Below are 27,179 nucleotides of genomic sequence, written 5' to 3' on the forward strand. Positions count from 1 at the left end.
ACTGCTGCAGTAAAATTATCAGTTTCATGAGCAGTTACATTATAATAGTGAAAAAAGGGATTTTTCCCCTCTCTTTTTTGTTTTTTCTTTCTTTAAAAAACAAGATATTTTTCCATTAAAAGGACACATTTTGACCTGATTCTTTTTTATCTGCTACTTGATGGTAATAGCCATATTGACTGAGCTGGCTGGATTTACTGCACTGATGGAGGCTGCCTTCCAGGAAGTACAAATTGACAGATTGACTCTGGCTGAATCATTTTGGATGGCTATCAGTATGACCTGATTTAACAAAATCTTTTCAATTATGCTGAGAAAGAGCCAGATAGTTTCTCTGGTACTGTAAGTAAAGACATTATGCTATTGATCAAATTGATTACCTCAGCAGAATTACTAAATCTGCATCACACGACAACTTTTCAAGCCCATGTGTACCCTCTGTCCGAATGTAATGGATCTTCTCCCTGAAACATAAGTGACATCATGGAGAGGAGAAGAAAAAAAAAAAACAAAACAAGAAAAAACCGTGCTGTTATCACAGCTTGAGTCATGCATGGAGTATTTATTCTTTGGTATTTTGCCAGTTTCTGTTTATCTCCTTATAAAAAATGGCAAACATCCTATATGCCTGATTCATTTTCTAATCTTCCAAACAAACTCATAAAAAAATTCTGTCTCCATCACTCAGTTTACGGATCCAAAAGAAAGAGATTTTATTCCCTATTTTAGGGAACAGAGTGACTCTTAGTCCTCCAGTTTCATATGTATATGTCAGGTCACCAAGTTCAGGTTTTTTTGTGTAAGCCTACAACTAACATAGCACCTTTTGTTAACAGAATTTGCAGTAATATCCCTTCCTTTCCCTCTGTCAGTTCCATCTGAGAAATAACACTCTAACATATATTGATATGAATTAATCACACAGAGGTTATACAGTGTAGTATGTGTTGCATGTGTAAAATCATACCTTTTGTTAATAAAAACTGGAAAACATAGGAGAGGATCCTATCATCAGATTAGCATCATGGAGGATAAGCATCTACACCCCAGCCTATCAGTGTGTTTCTAAAGCATTGCATTGTCCAAATATTTTTATTCTAGTATTAAGTCAAAATATTTTATCTCAAGGATGTGCTCTGGAACCTTGTAATCAAGGTCCATGAAAGATGGACTTTGCATCCTAGGAGTTTGCTTAACACCTGCTGCACGAGCATTAGACAGTAGCTTGGATCACTCCTGGCCCAAGGTATAATCAGCAATGACCTAGAGGCAAAAGGCTCAATATCCTGTTACAAATCTCGTTATACACTGGCTAAGCTGTCGAGCCCCTATCACTGGTCAATTTTGTTCTCTGCTCAAAAGGAGATAAAAGCATTATCTGTTCTCTGGGAAATGAGAATTCAAGTTACAGCTGAGGAAAAAAAATAGTCTGGAATAATGTGATGGTGAAGATAAAATTTTCTCAGTTACAGAAATGTACATCTTGAATACTGAGAGTATTTTTCATTCTATTTCTCATTTTATTTGCATGTATCAATTCCTCCAGAAAGAAGTCTAATCCTTACACCCAAAAAATTCCTTGTCTGGCCCTCAGAGGTAAATGAGGAGTCAGTAAGGCTACCAGCAAAAGCACACTGCAGGAATTTGGAGGCTCTCTCCTCCTTCAGCAGTCCTGCAGCCACATCTCTGACTGCACAGTACAACCTAAACTCTTGGTCAAACTCTCAGCTGGTGCATATGGGCAGCCCTGACATTGATTAACACCAGCTTAAGTTCTTGGCCAAAATCAGTTAATTCAAACTTTGGAATTTGAATGAGTGTAAGCTGTATTGGCGACCGGTTCTGGTTTTTTCTGTTTTTAAAAAATCTAATAGGAAAGGAATGGGCTTGACACAATATAACTACTTTGGAAATTACTACCTTTAAGTCAAGTGAGAAAGATTAAAGACAATAGTACAATCCACTTCATAATAATGTTCCTATTAATTTATAATGAATAGCGTGACTATATCCATGACAGGGCTGTGAATCCAACCATGAAGCAAAATCCCAGTTCTGCTGGACTTATTGGGGTTTTGCTGCTGACTTCCATCCGAACACTCTTTTAACTCTTATCTTCTGAAAAGCAAAGTGATAATTGCAGGTGAAGGTGGAGTTTCTGATTATTTGCCCACATTTATTTTACTTCTTTACTTCCACATCCGTCTGTGGAAAGTAACTATAGTAACTACACGGATCCTGGTGGTTCCCATCTACTCTTTAATGGTGGCAGTTCCATAGGAGCTCCAAGTTCATCTGTTGTACTACAGTTACTAGAATTTGGTTTTCCCCACTACAAAAAGCACTTTCTGGAAGGAGGGTAGAGCAGTCTGGCAAAAAGCAGTACCTGAGTGCATGGTTTCTGGCCAAGCTGGGCTGACGCTCCTGCAGCATCTCAAAAATGTTGGGTTGGCGTAGAAATGCAACAATCTTGTCATTGTAAGCTGGAAAAGGTAAAATCAAACCAGAGGCTTTATTTGCCGCGTCACCAGAACTCTGTAGGGGAACACCGCACTGCCAGTGAGGCACAGAGCAACATGAGGCAGTGCAGCACACAGCTGATGAGATGTCCTAAACCCCACCTTTGTGAGTTTTGAGAATTAAAAAACCAACTTGGCTTACCCAGAGGTAATGCCTCGTGATGGTGCTGGTTTCGAATAGCTGTTACGAGACTATTGCCTGGTCTGGCCAACAGAGTAACTCCTCTGTTTCGAGAGACTTCAGAGGCCTACAACATCAGAGAAAAGGAAAAGAATGATCAAAACTGACCACCAGTAGCTCATCAGTCAGTTAAAAGATTTGCCATTTTTACTTCTGCAACCTTCAGAATAGTCCATGATGCTGACCGAAGGGCAGAAAGCATGCATGAAAATTACAGCTTTATACTCCAGTCAACTTAAAAAAGGCAAGTAATTCTGTGCTTCCAAATGAAGGTACACCATTATCCAGAGCTATCACACCCCCTCAGTGCTGAAGGCACTGGAATCCAGAAGTAAATGCATGTTAATGTAGGTATTGCAGTGATGGATATCTCTGGTTCAGTGAAAATAAAATCTCTATAGTACCTAAATCTCTCTACTCTGTAGTACCAAACATGTATTGTTTTAGCATAACTGCATTACTTCAAGGTTTTTACTCTGTAGTATCACACTACATACTCTGTAGTGTCAAACATGTATTGTTTTAGCATAACTGCATTATTTCAAGGTTTTTACAGCAATGTTTTTGAAATGAGAAAAAACCCACAATGCTGGAATGTTCACGCAGTGTTATTGAAGGGAGATTTAATAGTGGAAATAACATGAGGAAGGCATATCTATGTAGATCACAGCACAGAAAAAGGCTGTATCATCCCAAAAGGCTGCCTAACTTGCATAACCAGAAATTGAATTGTATACACTGGAAATAAGAACAATTTCCAAAGACCTGATAAAGTGAGTAGTAAGAAGGAAATTTTTCACTGCCCCTTAACTGAGGCACTCAAAGAAAGCCACTGTTCCAAATACACTATCTAGTGAAAGGAATCGTGTCAGAAAGGCAGATTTCCTAAAAGGTGAGAAGACACTTCAGTATGAAGATATTAAAAGGCAAACAATGACATTTGGCAATGTTTGCACTAAGGCATTACTTGCTGGGTAACCTTTTGGAGACTTGTGAAAGTTGAGGGGAACCCACCTGTCTCTCATGTTTTCCTCCAGAATATGGCTACAGTGAGGCCAAGAGAGGAATCATAGAATGGGTTTGGGTTGGAAGGGACCTTAAAGATCATCTAATTGCAACACCCTTGCTAGAGGCAGGGACACCTTCCAGGCAGGGACTAGACCAGGTTACTAGGGCTTCCTCCAACCTGGTCTTAAAACACTTCCAGGCATGGAGCATCCACAGCTGCTCTGGGCAATCTGTTCCAGTGCTTCACCACCCTCACAGTAAAGAATTATTTCTAATAACTGATCTCAACTTACCCTCTTTCAGTTTAAAGACACTCCCCCCTGTCTTGTGACTACAGTGTGAGGCTGTATCAGGACAAGATGCACTAGGAACTCCAACTGCCACTCCACTGGGCTAACAGCTGCTCCTTTCTCGCTGCACAAATTATAGCATTTGGCAACTACTTCAGGAAGAAATTGCCCCAACTTCAATATTTTAAATGCTTAGCTCTGCATCCAAGCAAATGGTGCCAACCCATTTTCAGTGGTACAGCCAAAAGCCAAGTCTTCCAACTGGATATGCACACAAACTGGGAAGCTAAATGTGCCTGGCAAGCTGCCTTTTGGAACCCATAAAGCTTAAAATGTTTACACATAATAAGATACCAGTCAATGCATTTGATACGTGTCAACACACAGGTTAAACAATGAAAAATCGTAACTATTCTAATCAAACACACTGTCATTTAAAACACAAAACTGCTGTGCAAGTGCATGGTGAATGTTTCACTTCATAATCCAGTTAGGATTTCACTTGTACCCTTTCACTGCCTTTGTCTCCTCCTCACACCGCCACAGGCCACCTCACAAGGAAAGTTTAGATCAGGCTTAGGCAGCTTTTCCCCCGTGCCCCAGGCATCCACCCCAGTAAATGATGGCCTTTCCAGCATTCACTCTATGCTATGGCACAGGGCAGAACCGTGCAAGAGGTGCCACAGTGGGCATGTAGAGCAGCCATTTCCTGGGCTGTCTGTTGGCAGCATGGCCAGGATCAGACGCTGCCCCAGGACCAGCTGTACTAGGCAGGATGTGTGGGAGGCTGCTAAGGCTTTGTTGGCTCAGCTTCTTCACTCCCAGGGGGCCCTGGAGTTCAGGTGACGATGCCTATTCCTCAGGTCCTTGTAGAACAGACTTGCAAGGGAATGCAGATGGTGGGTGAGCCTGTTTTAAAAGGTGATTGCTGACTCATCCTTGACAAAGACAAATCCTAAGGCCTTGTTGCTACACATAATTTTACTGACCAGAAGACAGAAAGGGGAAAGGGAGGAGTAACAGAGGAGTTAAACATGTATCTCCCATAAAAATTAGCACCAGGTGTTATTTGCTCATCACTTGGGAACTGCATGGTACTTCTGCCCAGCCTGGGCCTGGATCCTCCTCTTGCTCTTGTTATCATTCCTTTTTTCAGCTTTCCAGTGCCTGGACAGATTTCTCCTGGAGCAAGAATTTTGGAAGGAAATGTGTATAGTGCCTGTGAAAAGAAACGTTTGCTCCCCTCTTCCCATCTTTCCAGTTCTGGTTTAAGAGCTAAAGTCATCTAGACATTGTAAGAATCCAGTTGGGTACACACCTCAATAAACTGGTGATGTAATTCTCTTCATCACCATCCCTAGGCATTGCTCATGCTGTGTTTGGTCTTTGCACATTTACACCTCCAAACAATTTTTCCCTGGCAACACAATGGGAAAATTCCCAGCCCTCTAATTAACTTCCATTTTGCTCACAATTTTCTTCCCACTCCTAGCTAATAGAAAACAATTTATTGCTCCAATTTAGTGTTCAGTCACAATCGTCTTGTCTACTTTAACTTTCTAATTGAACAATTTAATTTTGATTAGCTCATTATTCTCTAATAAAAAATAAAGAGTGACTCCTCTAATGATTTTGTGACCTGGTTCATGTAGTGCAGAGTAATTGACAGATTTATGTCAGGTTTTAACAGCTTTGATATTGATACTGGGATGTTGCAACCAGAGTGGAGAGTCCAAACTACCAGATGAGCCTTTCAAGATGTAATACCTTTTCCTGGGTTTTATATTGCCACTGGATTTCAGAGGTCCATTTGAATCCTTCTACTTGCTTGCTGTGGTTTGGGTTGGTAAGGAGATGTATATACTGCCATATTCCAGCACCTTCTCTGCACCTCCTGCCTCTCCCTTGCGGATGCCTTCTTCCTTCCTCTTGCTGTCTTTAAAATCTCTACCCTGTAATCATGGATGTTGACTTTCACTGCAGATGGGAAGTCCTTTAGAGGGAATGGAAAGTGCTTACAAACTGTTCTGTTTATAGAAGTGGCAGAAGGAAATGAATCACTTGGTGACCTACACTTTAGTTACTGATGGCCACTGTAGCTACCTGAACTTTTCTTCCAAAAATCAGGTAACGAAGAGTAGCAACAACCAAGATGGATAACCCTTAAATAAGTGCTTAATAAAGAACTTGTAGCATTTTTTTCAAATTAATATATAATATATAGTACCATTTAATATCAGTAATCTACACAGTGGAAGTTTTTGCAGAGGCCCTTTATTTCATTACCCTGGCTCTTTTCTGTGCCCTCTCTGGCAACCACAACTTCACTATTCTGATGTCCTTCAAGCTCCTTTGACACATGCAAATAACACTGAAAACTGGTGAGCTGTCCTTCGTAGTCCTTCTGTCCTGGTGACAGCTTCCAGAGGCCACACCATCTGCTCAGCAAAGAAACAGCAAGATTGCAGAGAGCTGACACATGGCCAGGACAAAGCCCCACATGTGAGGCTACAGACATGATTTATAGGCCAAAGAGCATCCCAATGCACTTGGAGAAAATGGCATGGAACATGAGGCTCTTAATAAATGGACTGAGCTGCAAAGGTTTGAATATTTTACACTTGTAAATGAGGCACTTTTAGGCACCAATCCAAAGTCCTTGGAAATCAATGGGAGTCCTTCCAGTGCAGCAGCAGACACTTCCACATGGGAAGCTACTTGACTACAACAAAGACGTTTGGCTATGACAAGGGCGTAGAAGCACTGTGGGACCTGGGCCACCAAGACTGGGAGGTGACTATTTCATTGGCTGATCATGCCAGAACAGTGGCCTCAAAGAACAGTTTTTCATTTCCCTAGATAATCATTACTCAAAAGTATTCAATACTTTTGATTTCCTACCCTTTACTGGCTTTTTTGGGGTTTATTGCATATTGCTCCTTGCCAGCCTTGCCAGTGCTTGCAAAACCAAGTGTATTTTTGGGCGAGGTCATCCGAGTTGTTCAGGGCTGTTTCTGTCCCTGACACGGCAAATTTGCAAGGAAGCCTCAGGCAAGCACAGGCCCAAGCAAGAATCAGGGTGCAGGTGGCAACCAAACCACAGTCATGCCAGTAATTCAATCACAGCAGCAAAACTAAACTGAGGGCTGCTGACAGAGGGAAGTTGCTAAGCTGGTAGGAAGATACGACTGAAACAGATCCATTGATACACTTCTATCTTCAGAAAATATGGAGCTGCATTCACCCAAGATGGAGAGAACATGCCCAAGCTACTCATGCCTGGTTTGCCTTTGGTCCTGAAGAACAGACCTGACACCCTGTTTAGCTCCTAATCCCAACCCACCTGGCTGTGAGAGGTACTCAGACTGGTCCTGCTGCAATAAATTTTGATGCTAATTTCACAAGCATTTCTCTGGATATTTTTGTGGAAGAGGAAGATCCTTTCACCGTAGTTCACGTCCAGTTCTATTCAGCAACAATCTTTACAAATGTTTAACTGTATGAAGAATCTGATTGCTGGTACTTTTTCCTACTTAAATTCACAATGCAAACACAGTATTTATGCTTCTTTCAATCCTGTCTATGGCCCTCAGTGACAAAAATCATCTCCATGATATACAGGAAAAATATTTAATGTGACTGAAAGCTGGGAAAGCAAACCTCAGCATACATTACTGCACTACTTCCAGGGAGTCTATCTTTTCAGAGCACAGTGTCACAGTGGGGAATGAAGAAACATATGAGGTATCAGACTATAAAAAAATTAATGAATAACTTAAGTAAAGCAAAGCAGGATGCCAAATATGGATTCTTCTTTTAAAATCTATTCTGTCATCACTTCAGTTATGCTTTCTTGTTTATTATTTTATTCTGAAAACCATCAAGATATAAACCAGCAAGCTCTGAAATAAACCCTTCAGAAATACAAAAAAAAAAAGGAATCACTTATTGTCTTTGGAAGATAGACATTTGCAAGACAGTCTGTTTCAATGCTTTTAAAATAAAAGAAGTTCTTATAATTCTAGAGAAGACTGCTGTCAGAAGTTCCTGAGTTGATATGAGCACAGTTACCTCTCCAGCGCTGTAGCTACGGAGCCGCTGGAGATGTTGCCGGTGAGTCAGGTGATTTGGGAGACGCCCATTCTGCAGCGGGATCCTGGGATCTATGAAGGTGGTAGCACGGCTGTTGTGGTCAACAAAGAAAGACTGAAACACAAAGGAACAATGGTTTCTTTAATAAGACTGACAACCCTGCGATGGTATTGTGGGAACACAGCAGGAAAACCACTGGCAACCTTGGATAAGTATAGTCCATGGAAGGCACCTGCAACAACAGGACTCAACTGGCCTACTCAAAGCTAGAATAGCTCTTAGAAAATATCTGAAGCTGTGCAGACCAAAATCTCGTGTAATGGTCATGATGTACACAAGACAGGAGAGAAAAATGTTATTGGGAAATGCTGCTTTAACATATTTGGTGGATCCAGAGGTCAGCCAGCAAAGCTTAATTCAAGGTAGAGACACTGAGTCAAATTTTGCAGACACAACAGATCTACTCTGGCTCAAACTTTGTTGTCAGTCCAATGCTGCCTTGCTTTGGTACAATATTCTACAGAAAGCCAGAAATGCTTTGAAACTTTGAAGCTTTTTTCCTGCTTCTAAAAGAACTCTCCTTGCTGCTTGTGTAGTTTAAACCAAATCTTCACTGATTTTGAGTCAAGAAGGAAGGAACTTTTAATAATCATGAAGTCTGATGCACTGTGTTAAACAAGTGATTAGTTTTGTTGGCATTCTTACCTTGCCCTGTTGGTCAGTTTTTATCTCCCAGCCACGAGGAAGCTCCAGTCGGGTATCAGCAAACATGTTGATAAAATTTACTAGGTCTCTGTTGTGCTGATACCGCTCAAAATTACGAGCGTCTCTACGAATCTTCAGTATCATGTGCTTCAAGCAGGTGCTGTTGGTGAAGACTCGATAGGCACTCTGTGAGATGGATAACAGAAGGGAAGAAACCCAGTTCTGATGTCAAAACATATTTGGTTATTTCATTGGCCACATGCCCAAAGGACTGAAACAAATCTTGTTAGAATCAAGAAACACTTCCATCTCTTTGTTTTGATTTCAATAACAACTTTACATGCATATGCAGAATTAAAAAATACAATCTGGAAAGTGAAACATCCCACACATTATGCACAGTTAGCTTGTGTAAGAACTGCCTTTTTAATGCACTTCAAAAATGGTCAGCTGAAACATCACACACTCAAGGTGCATGTAGTTGACCCCTTCATTGCTTTTACTGGTTGACAGAAACACTGCTTGTGTGCCTCAGCAGTACCAGAGAGATGCAAAGACAGCTGTGAACATCTATTTTTGCTATAATTGAAATCAAGATGTGCATGATAGGACTCATGAACTTAAGAGGACCCCAGTGCAGATGTCTCCATGTGAGCTTGCTACCTTTTTTATGATGACTATACAGCCACAGGACAGGAACTGACACTTTTTAATTTTCTATTTTTGGAAGATGTAAATTGTTTCCTGGAATGGAGTATTTGTTTCTGCGATGACTACTAAATCTAAAGCTTGTAGATGATGTAGAGGCTTTCAGCTGGAGACACTTCCATGAGTCCAATGAATGCCACCCCTCAGGCAGCGAGTTGTATCTCACAATGGGCATTAAATACACCTCTGGGGGAATGTGGCCTGAGGCAGCTCAAGGGAGTGAACTGATCTGATTGCAGAATAGGGGCCCAGTGAATTGTATTTGTTGCTCAATATGTGTTGTTCAGTGTGTTCAATGATAGAGCATCACAAAATAATACTTATGCTAACAACACACAGGCCCATTCACAGGCCACTCTTTGAATCCTTCACTTCAGGGAAAAAGCTCCTTAAGACAGAGTAGGAAACTTCACAAAAATCTCCTGACCTTTTACTAGAGAGAAAATGAGTGTCTTGGTTTGCTGGTCAGCCCGAAGGATTGATTACTCATTAGAGTAATAAAGACCACTGTAGGACTCCTGTCTTAAGTAAAGTGAGGTCCAGTGTGCAGACCTGGAATATGTCCAGAGAATCTGACCCAGCAGCTTTGAATTCTAATTTTTTATGTGTGTTTAGTGCACTTTAACCACCATAATTCAATAAAACATCTACAGGTATAATCTTTATTATGTAAGGATTTATTGTGGTGACACCACTGAGAATGCTCCCTGTAGCACAAGGTCCCTAATTATGGCAAGGGCTGGTAAATGTTATGAAATCACAGAGATATGATCTCTGCCCTGAAGATATGACCTGCTTATAACCCAGGAAAGCTTCATGGTGACAGATTTTTAAGATCCCAGCCTACTACACAACAAAAGTTGTATTTTGATCTAATGTATGATCAATGACTGGCTTGAATATCTCTAAGCTGCACTAGGGAAACAAAGAGTGCAATGTAGTTTTATCTCTTAATGGAAATAAAATATCTGAAAAATGAGAGCTTTTCCCTTTTAATTCTAACTGCTGGACAATATTTTCCAATCCCAACTTCAGTGGCATAATTAATAGCTTGAAATTTTAATAGGGGCTTGTGGTTAAAATATTACACTCGTGTTAAGGCAAAAGTTATGTGGGCAATTATTCCTGTACAAGTGGTATCTGTAGGACCATTTGACAGATGTTTTAATAGATTACTCTGGTCCTCACATCAGAGACAAGTTTGTAAGATAAAACTGAAGGCTTCTTTCTGCTTTTTTAGTTTCAGTGACTAATAAAATTGTAATTTAGTCTCTTGTGAGCCGTTCTTTACACAACTATGGAATCAGTTGCTCATTTTTCCAAAAACCATGCTGCTCAAAAATTACATTGCTCCCAGCTATAAATCATCATATATCACCCTGCTAATGGAAGAAATAATCTGCACTCCACAACCTAGTTCAGGGAATGCCAGATGAGTTAATACATCCCTTCCTTGTCAGGATCTCATGGGTGATAATCTCTGGCAGATGCTTGGAGATGGATGGCTGGCTTCAATCCACCAAGGGCCACAGCCAAAACCTGATGTCTGCAGTCAGCTAAAAGGCTGTGCTGAGGCAACTCTCAGTGTTTTACCTTCTCTTCCTTTTGAACAAAAAGGTCATTGCTACCCAGAAATGGATGACTTTCCAAATAGTCAGAAGTCACATTTAGATGCCTTGTTGAACTAAATTCCAGATATGGCAAACTAGGACTGCATCTCCTTGTGGGACTGCCCTATCTGCTTCCTCCTGATACTGCATTTTCTCCACTCCCCTTCAGGTTTGCAAGAAAATGTGTGGTTTTACTTCATTATTGGAAAAAAAAAAGTTATTTGAATTTTGAAAATTTGTTTTTATTTGTCCTTTTTCCAAAATAGCTACACTGACACAAGTCAGCATTTCTTTCACTCAGTTATGCCTGCCCCCATTGTGGGAGTGCAAATTGCAAGAGTTAATTTTTTTCCCTCCGTTTCCCTTGGTGATATCTGAGTAAGACTTGGTGGTATCTGAGTAAGATTTCTCAGGATGTTGAAGCAAAAGACAACAACTTCACTGCCTGCAGGAACAGACAACAGAATCAACCAATCTTAAACCAAGGGTTCCTGCTTGTTCTGGGACGGTAACATTAATGAGCTGCTCTGTACCATGGACACTTCATGTCAGGCAGAATCTCAGCAAGAGCCTCCTTGGAGCAGCCTGGCTGTAGTGTCCCAACCTGGTCTGGGGCTCAGAAAGGACAACTGAGCCCCAAGTCACACAATTCAGGTTCACTGTGCATTCTCCATGCAGGTCTGGGACACAGCACTGGGACTCAAAAATCAGTTATGTGGGAGAGCAAATCATAGTTACTCACATAGTTTGCATGCAGCACAGTGAAGAACTCGGGATTGGTGATGAACTTCACAGCTGGAGACTGCAGCAACAAGGTGATTTTTTGAGAATTCACAGGAGAAAGGGAACCTTCCCTCCTAATCTCTGAACAGAAAAACCCCAAAAAAACAAGACACAGAATCTTATTAATGTAGTGGCAAGCACAGTCTATTATTTACCCTTTCAGAAACAGCTGCAGAAGTGATGATATAAAAAGGCCACCACCTGCCCAATGCACTTAGCTTGGCACTCCCAAGACAAGCAAACTGATGAATGTCCTTATGCTTAGTGATGCAGTGCAGGAGCTGGATGTTTTCCTGAACTGCAGCTTATGAAACTCTGTGTCAAGTCTGCTGCTGTCCCCAAGTATAATGTGACCACAGCAGTTTTCACCAGCTGATGGTTTGGTTCACACCCAGGTCTATTCTGCTTTCCCCTGCAGCTGATTTTAAAGAAATCTGATCTCCCAATCCAGCATTACCCTTTACTTTAATTGCACTGGTTTTGACAAGTACAAGGTTTTGGGGACTTGTATGGTAAAGAAAACAAAATCAAACACAATTGCATTATTTTTAATCTGTATCAATTAATGAAGCACAGGAGCAAAACTGAGCACTGAGAATGTAACTCTGTAGAGGTAGAAACTCTTGATGCTCTTTAGCTACCAGAAATATTCTTCCTACCATTGAATTATGGCTATGGTGTTCTGGCATTTTTAAATAAAACTACATTTTATTTGCAGTCCAAGAAAATTGGATGCAGATGTCATCAACAGAATACATAAAATTCACTTTTTTTTTTTCTTATTAGTTACAACTTTTTTCTTCTTGCTGCATACATTATTTTATCAATTGAAAACTGCAGACTGGATCAGTTTCTGGAGTTAAACTGATTTATACTGACTTGCAACCTGGATTAATGTGCCTTAATTGTATTCCTTCTGATATTTTTCATTTAAATTAAAAGACAAATAACAAATGTATAATACTGCAGCTTTTTCTTTCCCTAATGTGTTTACACCAACATTGACCTTCTACTTCTTGGAATTTTATACAATATTGATGTCTTTTTCCAAAAGCAAAGCAATTATCTATAGCAAAAACCATTTCCTAATAACTTATGGTAACATTTATCACACTGATTAGCTCTTTGGGCTTAAAACAAAAGAGTGCATGGTAAATAATAAACTGAACAAAATACTTAGGGGTGGTAACTCCTATTAAATTACTATTTTATTGTCTATGATACTAAATTATTATACCTATTACAAGTAATTGCTACATTACTTGTAAATACTAATAATTCAATGTCTACCTCATTTCCACTTCCCTAACATAGACAACTGGGTTTTCCTTATAAGATCCACTGTAGGTAGAAGTCCCTTTTTAATTGCAATAGAAAAGATGGCAAGGAAACTTGAGCATCAAATGTTAAACATCCTTGGCCAAAATTGATTTTCAAGCTAAAAAACCCTAATGGATCAAAACAAGCAAAATTGAAATATTTTTCTAAACTTGTTAAAAATTTTATTATTTCTCTATGTATTTTCTTCCTATTCAACATGGAAAACTAAGAAAATTCAAGCAGACACTGTGCTGGTTCTTTCCCATTACCAATCCTATTTACAGAGGGATGGCAAAAGGATAGCAAGAAGTTGGATTTACTCATGGCAGACAATACAGAACACAAAGTTTGGTGGAGGCAAGAGTGATCCAAAGGAAGACAACTGGTCAATCATTTTGCTGGTGCTAACAAAGCAGGGAGTTATTTTTGCATGGTCTCAAATTGCATAGTGGCACTAGACTGAGTGCTTCCTACTTGAAACAAACATTTAAGACTGTGGTTTCCCAAATGTTTTGGGAAAACATCTTTGGTAGGAGTGTGACTACCACCAAAAAGAGTAGAAGAGACCCCTGCCATCCCATCCTGCCTTCAGTATGCGTTTTCCTCTTCTGCTTTGTAGGAAAACTCTTGTCTCCTTATCTAACAAGCCAGATGAAAGATCCAATCTGGCTGTAAACGACAAGGACAAGAAGCCAGGGTATTTTTCAGGCAGTTCACTTCTCAACTCTGGTATGGGGTCCTGTCACAGAAATTAGTGGTGAGCAAAACGACAGCTGTGCCTTCTTTGGTGACAGCCCACACTTAGGTCAGCTCACAGCTATCACAAAACCACACCTTTAAAAACCACAAGTATTTCATACATGATGCCAGGGCTGCTGCAGGTGCAATCTCATGGGCTAGTGTGGCAGTGCAGAAGCCAAGCCTAGCAAAAATAAACTGCAAATGCCCCACGCTACAAATCACATGGCCACAAAAATAAGACAGCAGACAGCACTATTTTTGCAACTAGTAGGTGAATAGTATTCACCTAGTAGTTGCAAAATGTCTCTTTCATTTTAGTTTCAAATGGCTGTTTACTAAGGTAAAAATGCTTCAAATGGTTCGTCTGTCTTAGTAATTGTTAAAGAACAGAAACTGTTGTATCCAGCATTGTGCTTGTAGCTTCACATCTAAAAACTGTATTTGCAGGTCCTTTTTTTTTTTTTTAATTAGGTTTTTCAACCTGGTATAATAAAAGTTCAGTTGCCCCTGGAAATGCAGATTTCCCCAGAACAGAATGGCACTGAACATGCCACTCAGAAGCTTTGCTGCCCCATACCTGGGCTTGGCTGGGAAGGCTCTGCCTCAGAGTCACTTCCTCCTCCAGTGGGAACTCTCTCCACCCTGTTGTTTACCACAGCATCATCTTCAGTCCTCTCTGTTGCAATGGTTCGCTGGATGTTTTGGTACCTAGATACATTCATAGAAAGGAACAATGAGATTTAGTAACAGAGGTGCCTTCTGTTGCTTTCTGCTTTAACAATGAGCGCTGTTTCTGAATGATCCCAATATTTCCGTCTTCTGTGTACAACAGAGTAAGAGCACAGCTGACCCTTCTCTTGCAGCTGGTGCAGCTGCTCACACTTGGGCCAGCCAGCACTCTGCAAACTTGGCATTTCTCAGTGACTAACAAACAGCCACAGCGGGTGCCGAGTCAGCAATACTCAAACTTTAAACACATATTTAGGCTGCATGTTGCTACTTCCCTTTAAAACATCTGGACACCTGGAACCCAAAACTAGAGGTGGATCACGGTTCCTCCTCTCATTTAGCCTTATGGAAGCATAACCAATGAAGTAAGGACCAACCCTCTGATGCATTGGGTAACCTTCAGTCTTTCTTATTAAATTACTGGATGTGCATCCTGAATCCTGAAAATAAATCATCTTTTCCTGATGAAGAACAAATAGCCTGGAGTGTTATGAATTCACACTACAGAAATCAAATTCTCCTTAACTTGTTCACTCATAGTGACAGATGAATTGGTGAACATGTTTTTTTTGGTTCTACTGGCAAATTATGACCATGTCTTATGTGTATCATAAATGCATTTTATACAGAAAGAGAGAAGAAAAGAAAAAGAAAGCATAATAAGAAAGAAAGAACTAGAAAGAGAAAGAAAAGGAAAGCTAGAAAACAGACTTTCTTAATTATTTTAACTAGCTTTTGTTCCATCCCGATATTTTTAATCCTTCTTTCTTCATGGCATTTCCGTGCGTATTTGAAAGAGGATGGCTTTGCTGCCTGCTTTTAATGTCATCCAGCATTGTTTGTCTTTAATTTTTCTGACTTACACTCTTTGCTTTCCTCAGCTCAAGATCCGACTTACAGATTTTTACTTACTTTCTGTCTCTTTATTTGTTAATGCACACTTTATTCCAAATAGAAGTTAGCCATGAGTAAGTTCCTCAAAGCGACACAGGATCATTAAAGACATGAGTTAGGGTTTGGCTTTTTGATATCTCAAAAGACATAATCTCCAGTAGCTCACTGAAAGCCAATCTTAAGCGAAAGGGCTGGAGATAATTAAGAAAAAGTAATTAAAATTTTAATAGATTTATACTAAACTTTCACAATGCTATGTGTCTCCCTCCATTGTTCAAAGTCATTTAAAGCTACATTTAGTGCATATTTTGATAGTTTAAGAAAACATCCATCTTTACAAAGAAATTCTGATAGCAGGTTTTGCAACAGCGTGAATTTACTGCAGTTTTAAACCCTCTGGTTTTAGACCTACATTTTGCAGCTTTATTCACTTGACTGCAGGCAACTGAATGAACTTTCCATTCCAGTACTGCAGGAATTTTACAACACCCACATGCAATAGAAAGGAAAGGAAAAACCAACCACAAAATCCCCCAAGTTCATATAATCAAGGGATATAAGCACACATATAGAAAAACCCTGTACCTTCAATTTAATTAGATGGTAGAAAATCCCTGCTGGCAAACCTCAAAGAGCAACAGCAGCTGTATGCCAACAAAAGGCTCTGCATTTCTTTTGCATCTCAATACTATAAAATCACCTTATATAAATACCCAAAAATGCCAAAGTAATTGGAGAAAACATTGGAAGTGCAAAAGTTATGGGAATGAATGCCTCTGGAAATTTGTCTCCTTTCAAAGTGATTTGTCAAAGAAATGGAGCTTAAGAAATACTACACTGTGGCTGTCCTAACCATGATGGTTGTAATTTCTTATGTTGATTATTATCTTTCAAAATAATGCAAAGACAAGTCTAGACATACAAATGCTGCAAAGTATCCTTTCAAGAGAGCTTGAACAACAAGGGCTGTTATCTACCTGACCAACAAGTAAGCAAGTCAGGTAGTGCTCCAGAAAATGAGCAAAAGCCTTTAAAATTAGAAGCAAGGATGTTTCTTTGGTGTTTGCCCGGCACCTGGATTCCTGTTTTGCATTCCCTGTATTCTCAAGTGGCCCATACAGCTAAAGGGAAGCTTGGAGCATAGAAGGAAAGCAGGACTAGGTTTAATCACAGCTATGGGGTTTTTTTCAAGCTGAATTTCCAAAGCTTTGTGGTTTTGGCTGGGCTGGAAATACCAAGCTTCCTTGTAATATTTTGGTCTTTCCATTCCCTTACACAAATTAAACCAGGAAGCCAAAAAAAACTAAATTTGTTTTAAAGAAAAGTCACCAAGGTTTTTCAAACTTCGGAGTGATGTTGAGTCCAATTATGTTTGAGGTTAGACCAAAAGTTCAGGCTGCTGCTAGTTCTATCAGCAAGTCTATTTTTGCTGTTGCCTCACCTAAAATGGCTCTCAGGTGTGTTTGCTGAAAAACATTTCAAATCATTAAGTTTGAAACACAACAAAACAGAATTCTGAAATGAAGGCTTAAAACAAAGTCCAATCCTCAGAAGTGTTGATAATAACTATGAAAAGTAGTTATCCTGACATTCCTGAAATGTGGAGACATGAAATACCTGAAATTAGATTTAGGACTAGAATAACTTTAAAAATTATAACAGCCAGGTTAAAACTACAAAAATTACTTGCCACAGGGCAAATGCTCAGGAGATTCAGTATGAATCCCTTTCATTAGTATCTGAGGAAAAGTTCACAAGTAACAATAGAAGATCTTTGTATTCAACTTCCCAAATCAACAGAGCTCCTTGCAGAGAGGAGAGAATCACCAGCTTTTTTCCTTAGTCCCAAGAAGCCATGACATTTCATGTTTAATAAACTGCAAAGTCTCCAATGGAACTTGCATAAGTAGAGATTTGCCACTGCTGAAACTCCATACTTCTCCCTTTGTAACTGGATATATGAATACTAAAAACAGAGAGATTCAAAGAATATCAATCTTATTAAGTCTCAATTCCCAACCCAAACCAGTGATAATCAAATAATACCCAAGACAGACAGCCTACATGAAAACACTGAATAATATGAGGGAAGGAGGTCACAAAGACGATGCCTACGCTTCAGTTTCTGCTGTGATAGCTGGTTTAATGACTAACCTGCTCTAACTAACAGAATGGTAAATCGCTCTTATAAACATTTATTCCTTTCATGATTGTTCTGCACTTCCATGAGCTCAACCTCAAAAAAAAAAGGGAAAAAAAAAGAAAAAAGGGAAAAAAAAAGGTAAAAAAAATAAAAGGATCTATCTGCACATCAGCTTTCTGGTTTCTGTGGCAGATAACTTTTTAAAGTGGTAGCCAAATAGTCTGAACTTTGACATGGCTAAAATCCCTCTTGAAGACCACTGCTAAATGGCAGAGAAGTCATGTAAATCCTTTAAAAGAATCTACATGAAACATTCACTTTCTTACGGTTTTTTTTTTTTGTTTTGCTTTTGTTTTTTTTTATTTTATTTTTTTATATTTACATGGCAGCTTGAGGCTTATGTGCAAATCTATAATGAAAACAAATACTGGGCAGGTTCTCTCATTTCTGCAAGACATAATACATGCTATGAAAAACTACTCAAAATAATGCATTTTGGTAAAAAAGGATTATTCTTCAAGAGCGTTTTGAAGGTGTCAGTTTAAGTTGGCCCAGTTCTCCCAGACTGCCTCATTCAGGGCACAGCAGCTCCCAAACTATTCGAAGTACTCTGAAAAGAGCACTTTAAAAGTCTGCATCCTTCTCTCAGCTGCAGATTTTCCTCTAAGCACAAAAGTAAAAGCAAAAAAACTTTTGTGGCATTTTACAGGCTATAATTAAAATATAATTTCAGTCTTGCTTATCCTTCTCTAGAAATGGCGTCATTATAGTAAGAAGAGAATTAAAAAAAAAACCCAAACCCTCTTTTTAAGCAAAAATGGAAGATTTCTAACCAACTGTTTATTTTTTTTCTTTCCTTTTAAATTCAGTCTAAAAAGCGAGCATGAGAAGAAAATGATGAACAAATCTATGTGTGGACTAGTCAAACAAAGCTAAAATATAAATGACATTGAGAGGTCTGACAGATTTACAGGGCCCAATGCAACACTAAGCAGACCTGTCTACCTCTAGAAATGTGCACGGTGCTATTAGAGCGGGGCTCTGCCCTGGAAAAGGAGACAGACCTTTCAACAGGCCTAATTAGCGTGGGTAGAAACGCCGCACGGACACGGCAGCAATTCCAGCCAGGTCCCAAAAAGCTTTGCTTTTCACCCGGTGCTGACCCATCAACAGCACTGCTACAGCTAAGCCCCAGAAGTGACTCCATGCCTTGGAAGAACAGTCCCTCCCCTCCCAGCGCCAAGGCTCACCGGCGGTTCAGCTGCTCCATTTGCTGGATGGAGCCAGACCTGTGGATGCCGTCGGGCGTTGCCGCGGCCGTGGGCCGCTGCCACGTGGTGGTGCGGTTGACGTGGTCCACGTAGAACACTCTCCCATGGCTGTCTATCCGAGCTTCCCAATCTAGGGAGGGAACAAAAGGAAGGGGTGATGCTGTCAGTGGGATGCCTTCCAGAAAGCCTGCGTGTGGGAGGTATATACAGGCACACACACATACACAGACAGGGTATATACACACAGGAGATACTATATATATATACATATATAGCCTACATGCAATACATACCATGTGTATATATTCAAAGTACACATTCAGGTGTGTGTATCTATTATTTGCTTGTCTATATATACATATATGCAGAATATGCATATACAGAAACATTTTGTACGCAGCACACAGGTAGGCCATGGAGTTCACTACCACAGCACGTGAAAAACTAGTGACACACAGGGGCTACATTTTTAAAAGAATGAGGTAATTTTTCATTTTGTGATATTGTTTGGCTGAATTCACTGCAGGTCGGAGTAGCCACAAAGAACCGACCCTTAAATGAAGATTACATCTGAGCTAATATGGCAAATCCCGTTTTTTTATTTTTTGTTATGTTTCAGAACAAATATGCTTTATTTCTCTTCCTTTTGCTAAGTGGCTTCAAAGGACAGCATACAGCAATTAAAGACTTCACTGAAAACTGATCACAGATTCTTTGGACATACCTTAGAAATCTCTCTAAACAGAGAATTGCTGTCATGAATGCAAACTAGATTGAGAGTTTGCAGAATAATATTGAGCCTTCTATCATTATTGTTTCCTGCTACTGTTATTTTTCTCCCATGATTCAAAACTAAAAATTATTTGGTATATGATGGTTTGTGGAAAATGGTAATGTTGATAAAAAAATAGAGTTTGTAACAGAAGAAATTCAGAAGTGAGTTAGCTAGCAAAGCCACGTGTCAAACTGGTTGGAATGAATGGAGAAGTGGAATAAATTAGGCTTGCTAGTTTCATATTTCCACATGACCCATCAGCTGATGGTACATCTATGTAAATACATGCACATACTTTCTACACGAGCTTTGAATGCAAACCTACTGGCATTCACACACAAATCCACATACGGTGATTACCTTTGAGGGCAAACACTTCCTCATATTTCCATATTCTTACTATGATACCATCTTCCCTGACGAGTTCTCTCGTCCTATGGTTTTCTATGATCAAATTCAGGATCATCTGAATTTCATACTTTATGTATTTCATTTCCTATTCTCTAAGAGCAGGATGGAAATTGCACCTTTTCCTACTATATTTGGAAATCTATCCTTCATGATCAGTTCCCATCCTTTGAATGTTGGCCCTGACTAAACCTACTTCCCATATGTGATCCCAGACAAGTGTAGGCTGGCTGAAGACCATGGCTAGCTGCCTGCCCCTGACAGCTGAATCCTACAGACCTTAAAAGGGTGTTGGGAGTCCTTGGAGAAATTTTCTGTAAGATTCCAAGACAGGAAGAGCCATAAACACATGCATTGCTTCTTTCAAAGCTACCAGAGTCCTTAAAGACACAAACTCTATAGTCACACCATGGGCACACATGCAGCATCTCTCACTGTGAAAATCACTACATTATTTAAGGAGAGGACTCTCTCTTCCTCTTCCAGGTAAAGTTTCCCAAGGATGTGGTAGCTGTTTCAAGAACAAGATCACAGCTTTGTGAAAACCACGTGAAGAACATAAGACAGTGAAAAAAGCACATCAAATACAACATACGCACATTGCGGTAAATCAGACTGACACATAAGGCAGGTCGAAGGCCAGAGCCTTGCTGAGCATGCTGGCACTGGTGGCAGGTGCACCACTGTGGGTGGGAAATGGCCCTTCTGGAGCTATACATTATCTGTGGTATCCTCAAGGAAATAACCTTGACCAGACCAAAGATGATTCAGCTCAACATCATGAAGATCTTAATTTTCCTTGCTGTTTTCTGGCAAAGAACAAATCCTAGCCCTCACTCCACACTGCTGCTGTACCTAGTAACAAGTTAAGAATGACATAGGTCGACAGAGAATTAGAAGCTTGTAGGCAGTGCTGTAGAAGCACGCTCTAGACAGCTTACAGAAGACACCAATTGGTCATATTGGTCCAAAGCCTGCTGATGAACACTTAGCAAGAATAAATATTATTACACCGCCAACCAAGTTTACACAGTTACACAGCCTACCAAAATTTTATAATAGATCCCTGTGCACCATGAGGTCTACAGGTTGTTTTGCACTAATTAAATACAAATTAGAGTTCCTAAGCTTCCAAGCATGATATTTGGAAACTTAGGAGTAAGGAAGCTTGTCCAGAGCTTGGAGATCACAGTGAAAACATGAGGTCAGAGTGAATTATGACTTCAGGAAGGCTATCTCTGTTGGATGTGTCAGACATACAGCAGCAGTATGTACAGACACAAACTACACCTGTCAGTGAGGGTTGCTTTATTCACTGCTTTACAGGTGTGTCCACCTGAAACCATGGGCATGCTAAAATATTATAAACTGTGTGTCTCATGCTCCTTGCAATAGCATTTCTAGTCAGCTGAGTAACTCCTTTTGGTTACTTGGCAAGGCTGTCAGAGGGTGGCAGGTACAACTTTAGTCGTATGCAGGTAGCAGGTGTACTTCCTACCTTCCCATAAGACAGCCTGCAAGTCACACAAGTCACTGAAGCTCCCTGAATACGATACCAGATTTATGGACAGATGGATAGATACCTGCACAGTCAGACAAACAGACTGACAGGTGAACAGACAGGCAGAACTCTGCTTCCAAACTGTGCTCAAGTCCCTTCATGCTACTTTGGGAGTAAAGATGATCTAGGAAGCAGCCAAATTTCCTCAGGGTCTTTTGTTAAGTTTTCCAGGTAAAATAAGACTGTGACTACTACGAGGACTAACCTCTATCTAACCTTCACAGTAAGAGCATGCTAGAGCATGGGCCAGGGATGTGAGAGTACTGGTTCTGCTCTCCAGTGATCCCCCTCCATCAGCCAAGTCATATTTCACAGCAGCCTCTGAAACTGCTCTGATTTATATCAGAAGATGCAACTTTTTCTGGCAGGATCATGAGGGCAAAGAAAATGCATTGTCTTTTCCTCTCCAAGCTCAGCCACACCTTTGGCAAAGCACAGCTCTGAACTGGACACATGTATTTTTCTTGGCTTCAGTTCTGTAGGGTTTCCAAACACAGGCATAATAAGGGGTGACTGGTAATGCCGTCATGAGACCGTGCAAACACCGCAAATCTTCTGTTAATCTCGTATCAGACTTAGCCTTCAGACTGGTCATTAGGAAACTCCTACATAAATAAGGAATCTCTTCTCTTCATTTTCCCAAATAAAACTGTCTGAAATTAAATTTCTGCCTCAAGGCCAGCTGTTGTGGGGTTATGATGAAATCAAGCTATTCAGAAAACTATTCAAAAGAGAAAGAAGACTGGTCAGAAGATTGTCCATGACCTAAATAAAATCAGTCAACACTGAACTTGCAGCACTGGCACATTACCTTCACCTCTACTTATAGATGGAAGCCAACATTGCACATGATAAGTAAGCCAGCTTTGATCATATAACTTGGGTTTAAAATATAAAGTTCTTTCCTTTCACATGATTGAAGACCTATTTATCTAGTATTAGGAGTTATTAAAGTAACTGAGATAGCGATACTGGATTTAAGGAGAAGAAAAATTTCTAGATTAGGGATATGGTTTGCCTTTTGAAATTACAGTAAAATTCCATGAAGAGTTTTTGGAAATCAGTTTCCTGAGTGATATTATTCAATTCAACTTCTTTTCCCACTCAAAGTTAACTTAGTACATTTATTCCTATTAAGATCAATATATTTAAGCCCATAGTGTCAGCCTTTATTGTAAAAATGGTGTTATATGCTAATGTTGAAACAAAATCCTACAAAGGGATATCGCTTCTGTACTTTATCATCACAGACTGCATTTCATGTCCTTACACCCTGTTGTGAAAACACTTGAGAAAACCAATGGTAGAAATACTTGCCTTTTGAAGATAACTATAAGAAAGAGGAAAAATGTATTAAATTGGTGCTGAAGAACATGGAATAGATTTACAGTATATTCTGTTTACCTGAACTGGTGTTGGTGTGCTACCATTAAGTCATCTAATAGGGAATGCGCCCAATCCACAAAGTGTTGTGGTAAGAGTGGGAGGAAGAGAAATATTTCCCTGTTACAGAGGTAACCGTTCCCATTTCATCACTCACTGGCAAGCCACAGTGGGACTCTAAAAAGACTTTATTGGGCTGAAGGCATTTGAATCATTCATGCTACTGTGCGGCTGACGCCAGCACTGGGGCTATTTTCAGCTCAGGGAATACTGACAGCATGGTTGGCAAATGATGAATTATTTGTCAAGGGCACCATAGGCCAAATAAGTGTGTTCTCGTCTTGGGCTTTGAAGCAAACAGAGCGCTTTGTTTGGCGCCCGGTTGTTTTTGCGAGGCCCGGCACACTTCAGGCTGTGAAATCCTGCGCTCCGCTGGAGGCGATGGGCCGCACGATGCAGGGCACAGAGTGCGCTCTGCTGGGCACCGAACGCCAGTGCAGGAGCGGGGAAACGCCGGGAATCCTTAGAGAAAAGGCTACAGAGACAAGTAAAAACAGCTCCAGCAGCTGCTTTGGTGTTAAAAATCCCGTATTATCAGGCTGCTAATCTATCACACTATTCAAAACCCTCTCACTTTTATTCAATGCAAGTGTGGGCTCCACTGCGGTGCATAATGAACACAAAGTTCACGGATTATCAAATCCAAAGACAGTATAACAAGGCCACTGCACATAAGCTGCCTTTTCCCAACTTCCGCTGGTTTGGTTCAGATTTGCACCTGTCTGTCCCAGGAGCATCCTCACTGTGAAAGGGCTGCTGCTGGACCTGCATGCAGATGTGACAGATCACAGGGACTGCCGTCCCAAACCATCTTTGAAGTTACAGAAAACCTGAAGACAAACATTACAGAAAAATCAGAGTACTCTGCTGATACACCATACAGAAAGTCTTACAGCCAGGCTTCCAGAACAACTGACAGATCCCAATCATTCAAGTCGGAACACACTGACTGGAAAAACAGAATAATATTTTCATTTCAGGGAAGAAGATGAACGAAGGCAGAGAGGGAGGTTATGGAGCTCATCCAAAACAACATGACAACATTTGAAGTCAGGATCAAATAAGGGAAACAAAAGGGCATATTGCTTGGGTTCTGGAGAATGTATATACAGAACACACAGGGTTCTTCAGAAAGACATACTGACCTCTACACTGTTTGAGTTAACAGGAAAAGCTGAAAAAATGCAATAACATAAAAAAACTAAAGCTTACTTGGTGGAAGAGGCTCATCGATAGTTGGGTAGTGATGATGGTCAGGCCTCAGAGAAGGAAGCTGGCTGACTGGCTGAGAATTATGGAGTAAAGGACAATCACCTATGGACAAGATATTCAAGACATTGACAGTCATTCACTGTTTTTACAATGTGGTTCAAAAAATGTGTTACTGTAAAACAAGTGATTATTTTAAAAATAGGTTAACCTGATGTACTAGCATCTCTGGGTATTCCTATTTTCAAGGCATTATTTTAATGAAGGCAAAATCATAAGGCAAAGAAGTATTAAAATAATGCAGTCAAGTCTCTTGAGTCAATGCTGAAGTGTTATGAGCCAGATTCTGGACTCACAGACACACAAGTGTAAGCGATAGAAGAATCAGGCTTGATCTCTGAGAAATACTGTTCATGTACAACTAAGCTCAAGCTTCTGCAGCAACTGGCAGGAACATGCAAAATCCTGGTTCCAACTTTTTACTCATTCCATCAGTGGAATAAAAGGCTAAAAGCTGCCTTGGATCTTTCTCTTCTTTTCAAAAAGATCAATGGCTGCATATGTAGACTGTAAAGGCAGGATTTTGCAGTCCCTGCAAAGCAGAAGATCATCCCCTTCCATGGGTATTTTTCAAAATTCAGTGAGTCCATCTTGGGTTGAAGGAGAGAGAATGAGAGAAGGACCAGAAACAGGTAGGAGACAGGTGGTAGAAGAGAAGGATAAAAGATAGTGAGATATAGTCAGGATCTGAGATAAGGAAGGAAGACCTAAGATAGAGAAGAGGGAAAGAAGAAGAAGAAGAAGCAGAAGAAGAAGAGGAAAAAGTAAAATAGTCACACAGGATACAGTGCAGAGTAAGTTTTTAAACACTAGCATTGTATATATGTCCATATATAGAATTGCTTGGATTGGAATGAACCTTAAAGATTGTCTCGTTTCAATTACCCTGCCATATTTAAATATGAAATAAATGAAACCTAAGTAAATGTCCAAATTCACATTCTGTTGAGAGGAACAAGTACCTTAAGATCAAGTCAATGCTCACAGAATCCTTTAAGAAACTAAGATGCTCTAGTAGGGATGAAAAAGTATTCCATATCTTAGACTTAACATGCTAAAACTTCACAGGTTCCAGAATAAAGATTCCTTCTTGCCTTGTCTCTAAAATCTTAGAAATCAGGACTATTTATCTTACTAATCGACATATTTGCATACTGTGTGGTAACAGTTTTTGACTATAACTTCCAGCTTGGCTTGTTAATACAGATACACTCCGAATTGCATAAACATAATATTTACTTGAATCAGAAAGATGCAGCTTATGGAAAAAAGATATATTAAGCTGAATGGTTCTGGTGATTCTGGAAAATTAAGCCAAATTCACTATGTACCAGCTGGTTTAGCTCTCTTTAATGTTATAATCTTAACAGCCAGAGAATGAAGATTTTGTAAAGATCCCTAAACATATACCAATCAAATGTAAAAACAAATTTACCAAAAAAAAAAATTAAATACTTTTTTCCCTTAAAAAAACCAGCCAGAATGCAGAAGCCAATTTTGTATAAAACTGTGAAAAACCTCACACCTCTCAGAAATGAGAAAAATCACTTAGATAAAAATACTCCCCCTTCTAGGTGCTCTGATGATACCGTATGGCCTGTTAAATGCCTTCATTAAATCACTTGTGTATAGGCGTATCTCACAGATGTATCTGCTGCATGTTTTGAACAGACAGCAGAGTTACATTTATGACTCAGTGCTGAAAGTCCATCTCTCACAGCCTTAAAAATTGTGCTGTTACTACAGGTGTAGCACCGACTGCCAGATCACCCACCTATGTTTCTTTACTTACCTCACCACAATTGACTCTCCCCTAGTCAAGATAGTTACGCCAAGCCAGCGGAAGCATGGTAGTGTCAGTCACCTGGAGTGGGTGGAGGTGACCACGTCTACTGGATTTGTGACAGCTGCCAAGCCATGGAGCAACATGCACACTGACTGAGGCACCCCAGGGACACCAAGAGAGTGCTAAGAGCTGGGTGCCCTTCAGACACACGCTCAGCTAAACAAGGCAAAGCCACCACGGACACTGCAGAGCCTCCTCTTTATGGAGGCTCAACTCTTGGTGCTGTACTGTACTGAATCCATATGCACATGACACCCTCTCCCACCACATCCCCTATCAAAAGCTCACACAGTTCAAAACAACCACCAAACCTGCACATATGATCTCACACATACACAAGCTCGTGCCCCCTTAGCTCTACTTGCATGTAAATGCTGTTCACAAGCAAAGGCTCTCGCCTGCAAGGAAGGAAGCTGGGTGTCTATGCCTGTGTACCTCTGAAAATTTAATGATTTGTACTAGATTCTGCTCTACAGACAATAATTCCCTAGTCCCAGCTGTCTACAAAGTGTTTACACGGGCTGGTGTAAATTTTTTCTGCAGGGGTAGGGTCTGTGGTAAAGGAAGTTGTGAGTAAATTAATTGGGAATGGAGAAGGAAAACATAGATGAATGCTTTGATTGGAGTTCCTCAGAGATACCCAAATAGGTGATCCTTCTGCTGCCATTTTAATTTGGTGCCGCTTACAGAGGGAGACAGATGACTCAGAATTAGGGAGTGCAAAGACTACCTCTTGGCCTTGCTGCATACTCCTGAGCTGCAGCTGAGTCCTTTACTACTTCAGCTGGAGAAAAATTGTACACTAGCTCAAAAAGAGAGGAGTGATCAACTCCCCCTCTTCATGTAATTGCAGTGAGCATGAAAGGAGTTACCAAAGGGGGGA

At 40.2% G+C, this 27,179-nt stretch overlaps 1 protein-coding gene across 3 annotated transcripts in view; it reads right to left on the reverse strand.

Moving 5' to 3' along the window:
• HECW1 (HECT, C2 and WW domain containing E3 ubiquitin protein ligase 1) overlaps positions 1 to 27,179 on the reverse strand; it is a 253,494-nt gene that overhangs the window by 43,554 nt on the left and 182,761 nt on the right. For all 3 annotated transcript variants that reach the window (XM_059478944.1, XM_059478926.1, XM_059478936.1), the window contains 9 exons: positions 24,394 to 24,495; positions 18,974 to 19,124; positions 14,535 to 14,665; positions 11,856 to 11,977; positions 8,796 to 8,981; positions 8,070 to 8,204; positions 2,662 to 2,767; positions 2,387 to 2,483; positions 381 to 464 (listed from right to left, as the gene is read on the reverse strand). In XM_059478944.1, the coding sequence (XP_059334927.1) occupies positions 381 to 464; positions 2,387 to 2,483; positions 2,662 to 2,767; positions 8,070 to 8,204; positions 8,796 to 8,981; positions 11,856 to 11,977; positions 14,535 to 14,665; positions 18,974 to 19,124; positions 24,394 to 24,495 (1,114 nt within the window). The remainder of the gene's footprint in view (positions 1 to 380; positions 465 to 2,386; positions 2,484 to 2,661; positions 2,768 to 8,069; positions 8,205 to 8,795; positions 8,982 to 11,855; positions 11,978 to 14,534; positions 14,666 to 18,973; positions 19,125 to 24,393; positions 24,496 to 27,179) is intronic.

Source organism: Ammospiza nelsoni, chromosome 1 (genome assembly GCF_027579445.1).
Source record: "Ammospiza nelsoni isolate bAmmNel1 chromosome 1, bAmmNel1.pri, whole genome shotgun sequence".
NCBI lineage: Eukaryota > Metazoa > Chordata > Aves > Passeriformes > Passerellidae > Ammospiza > Ammospiza nelsoni.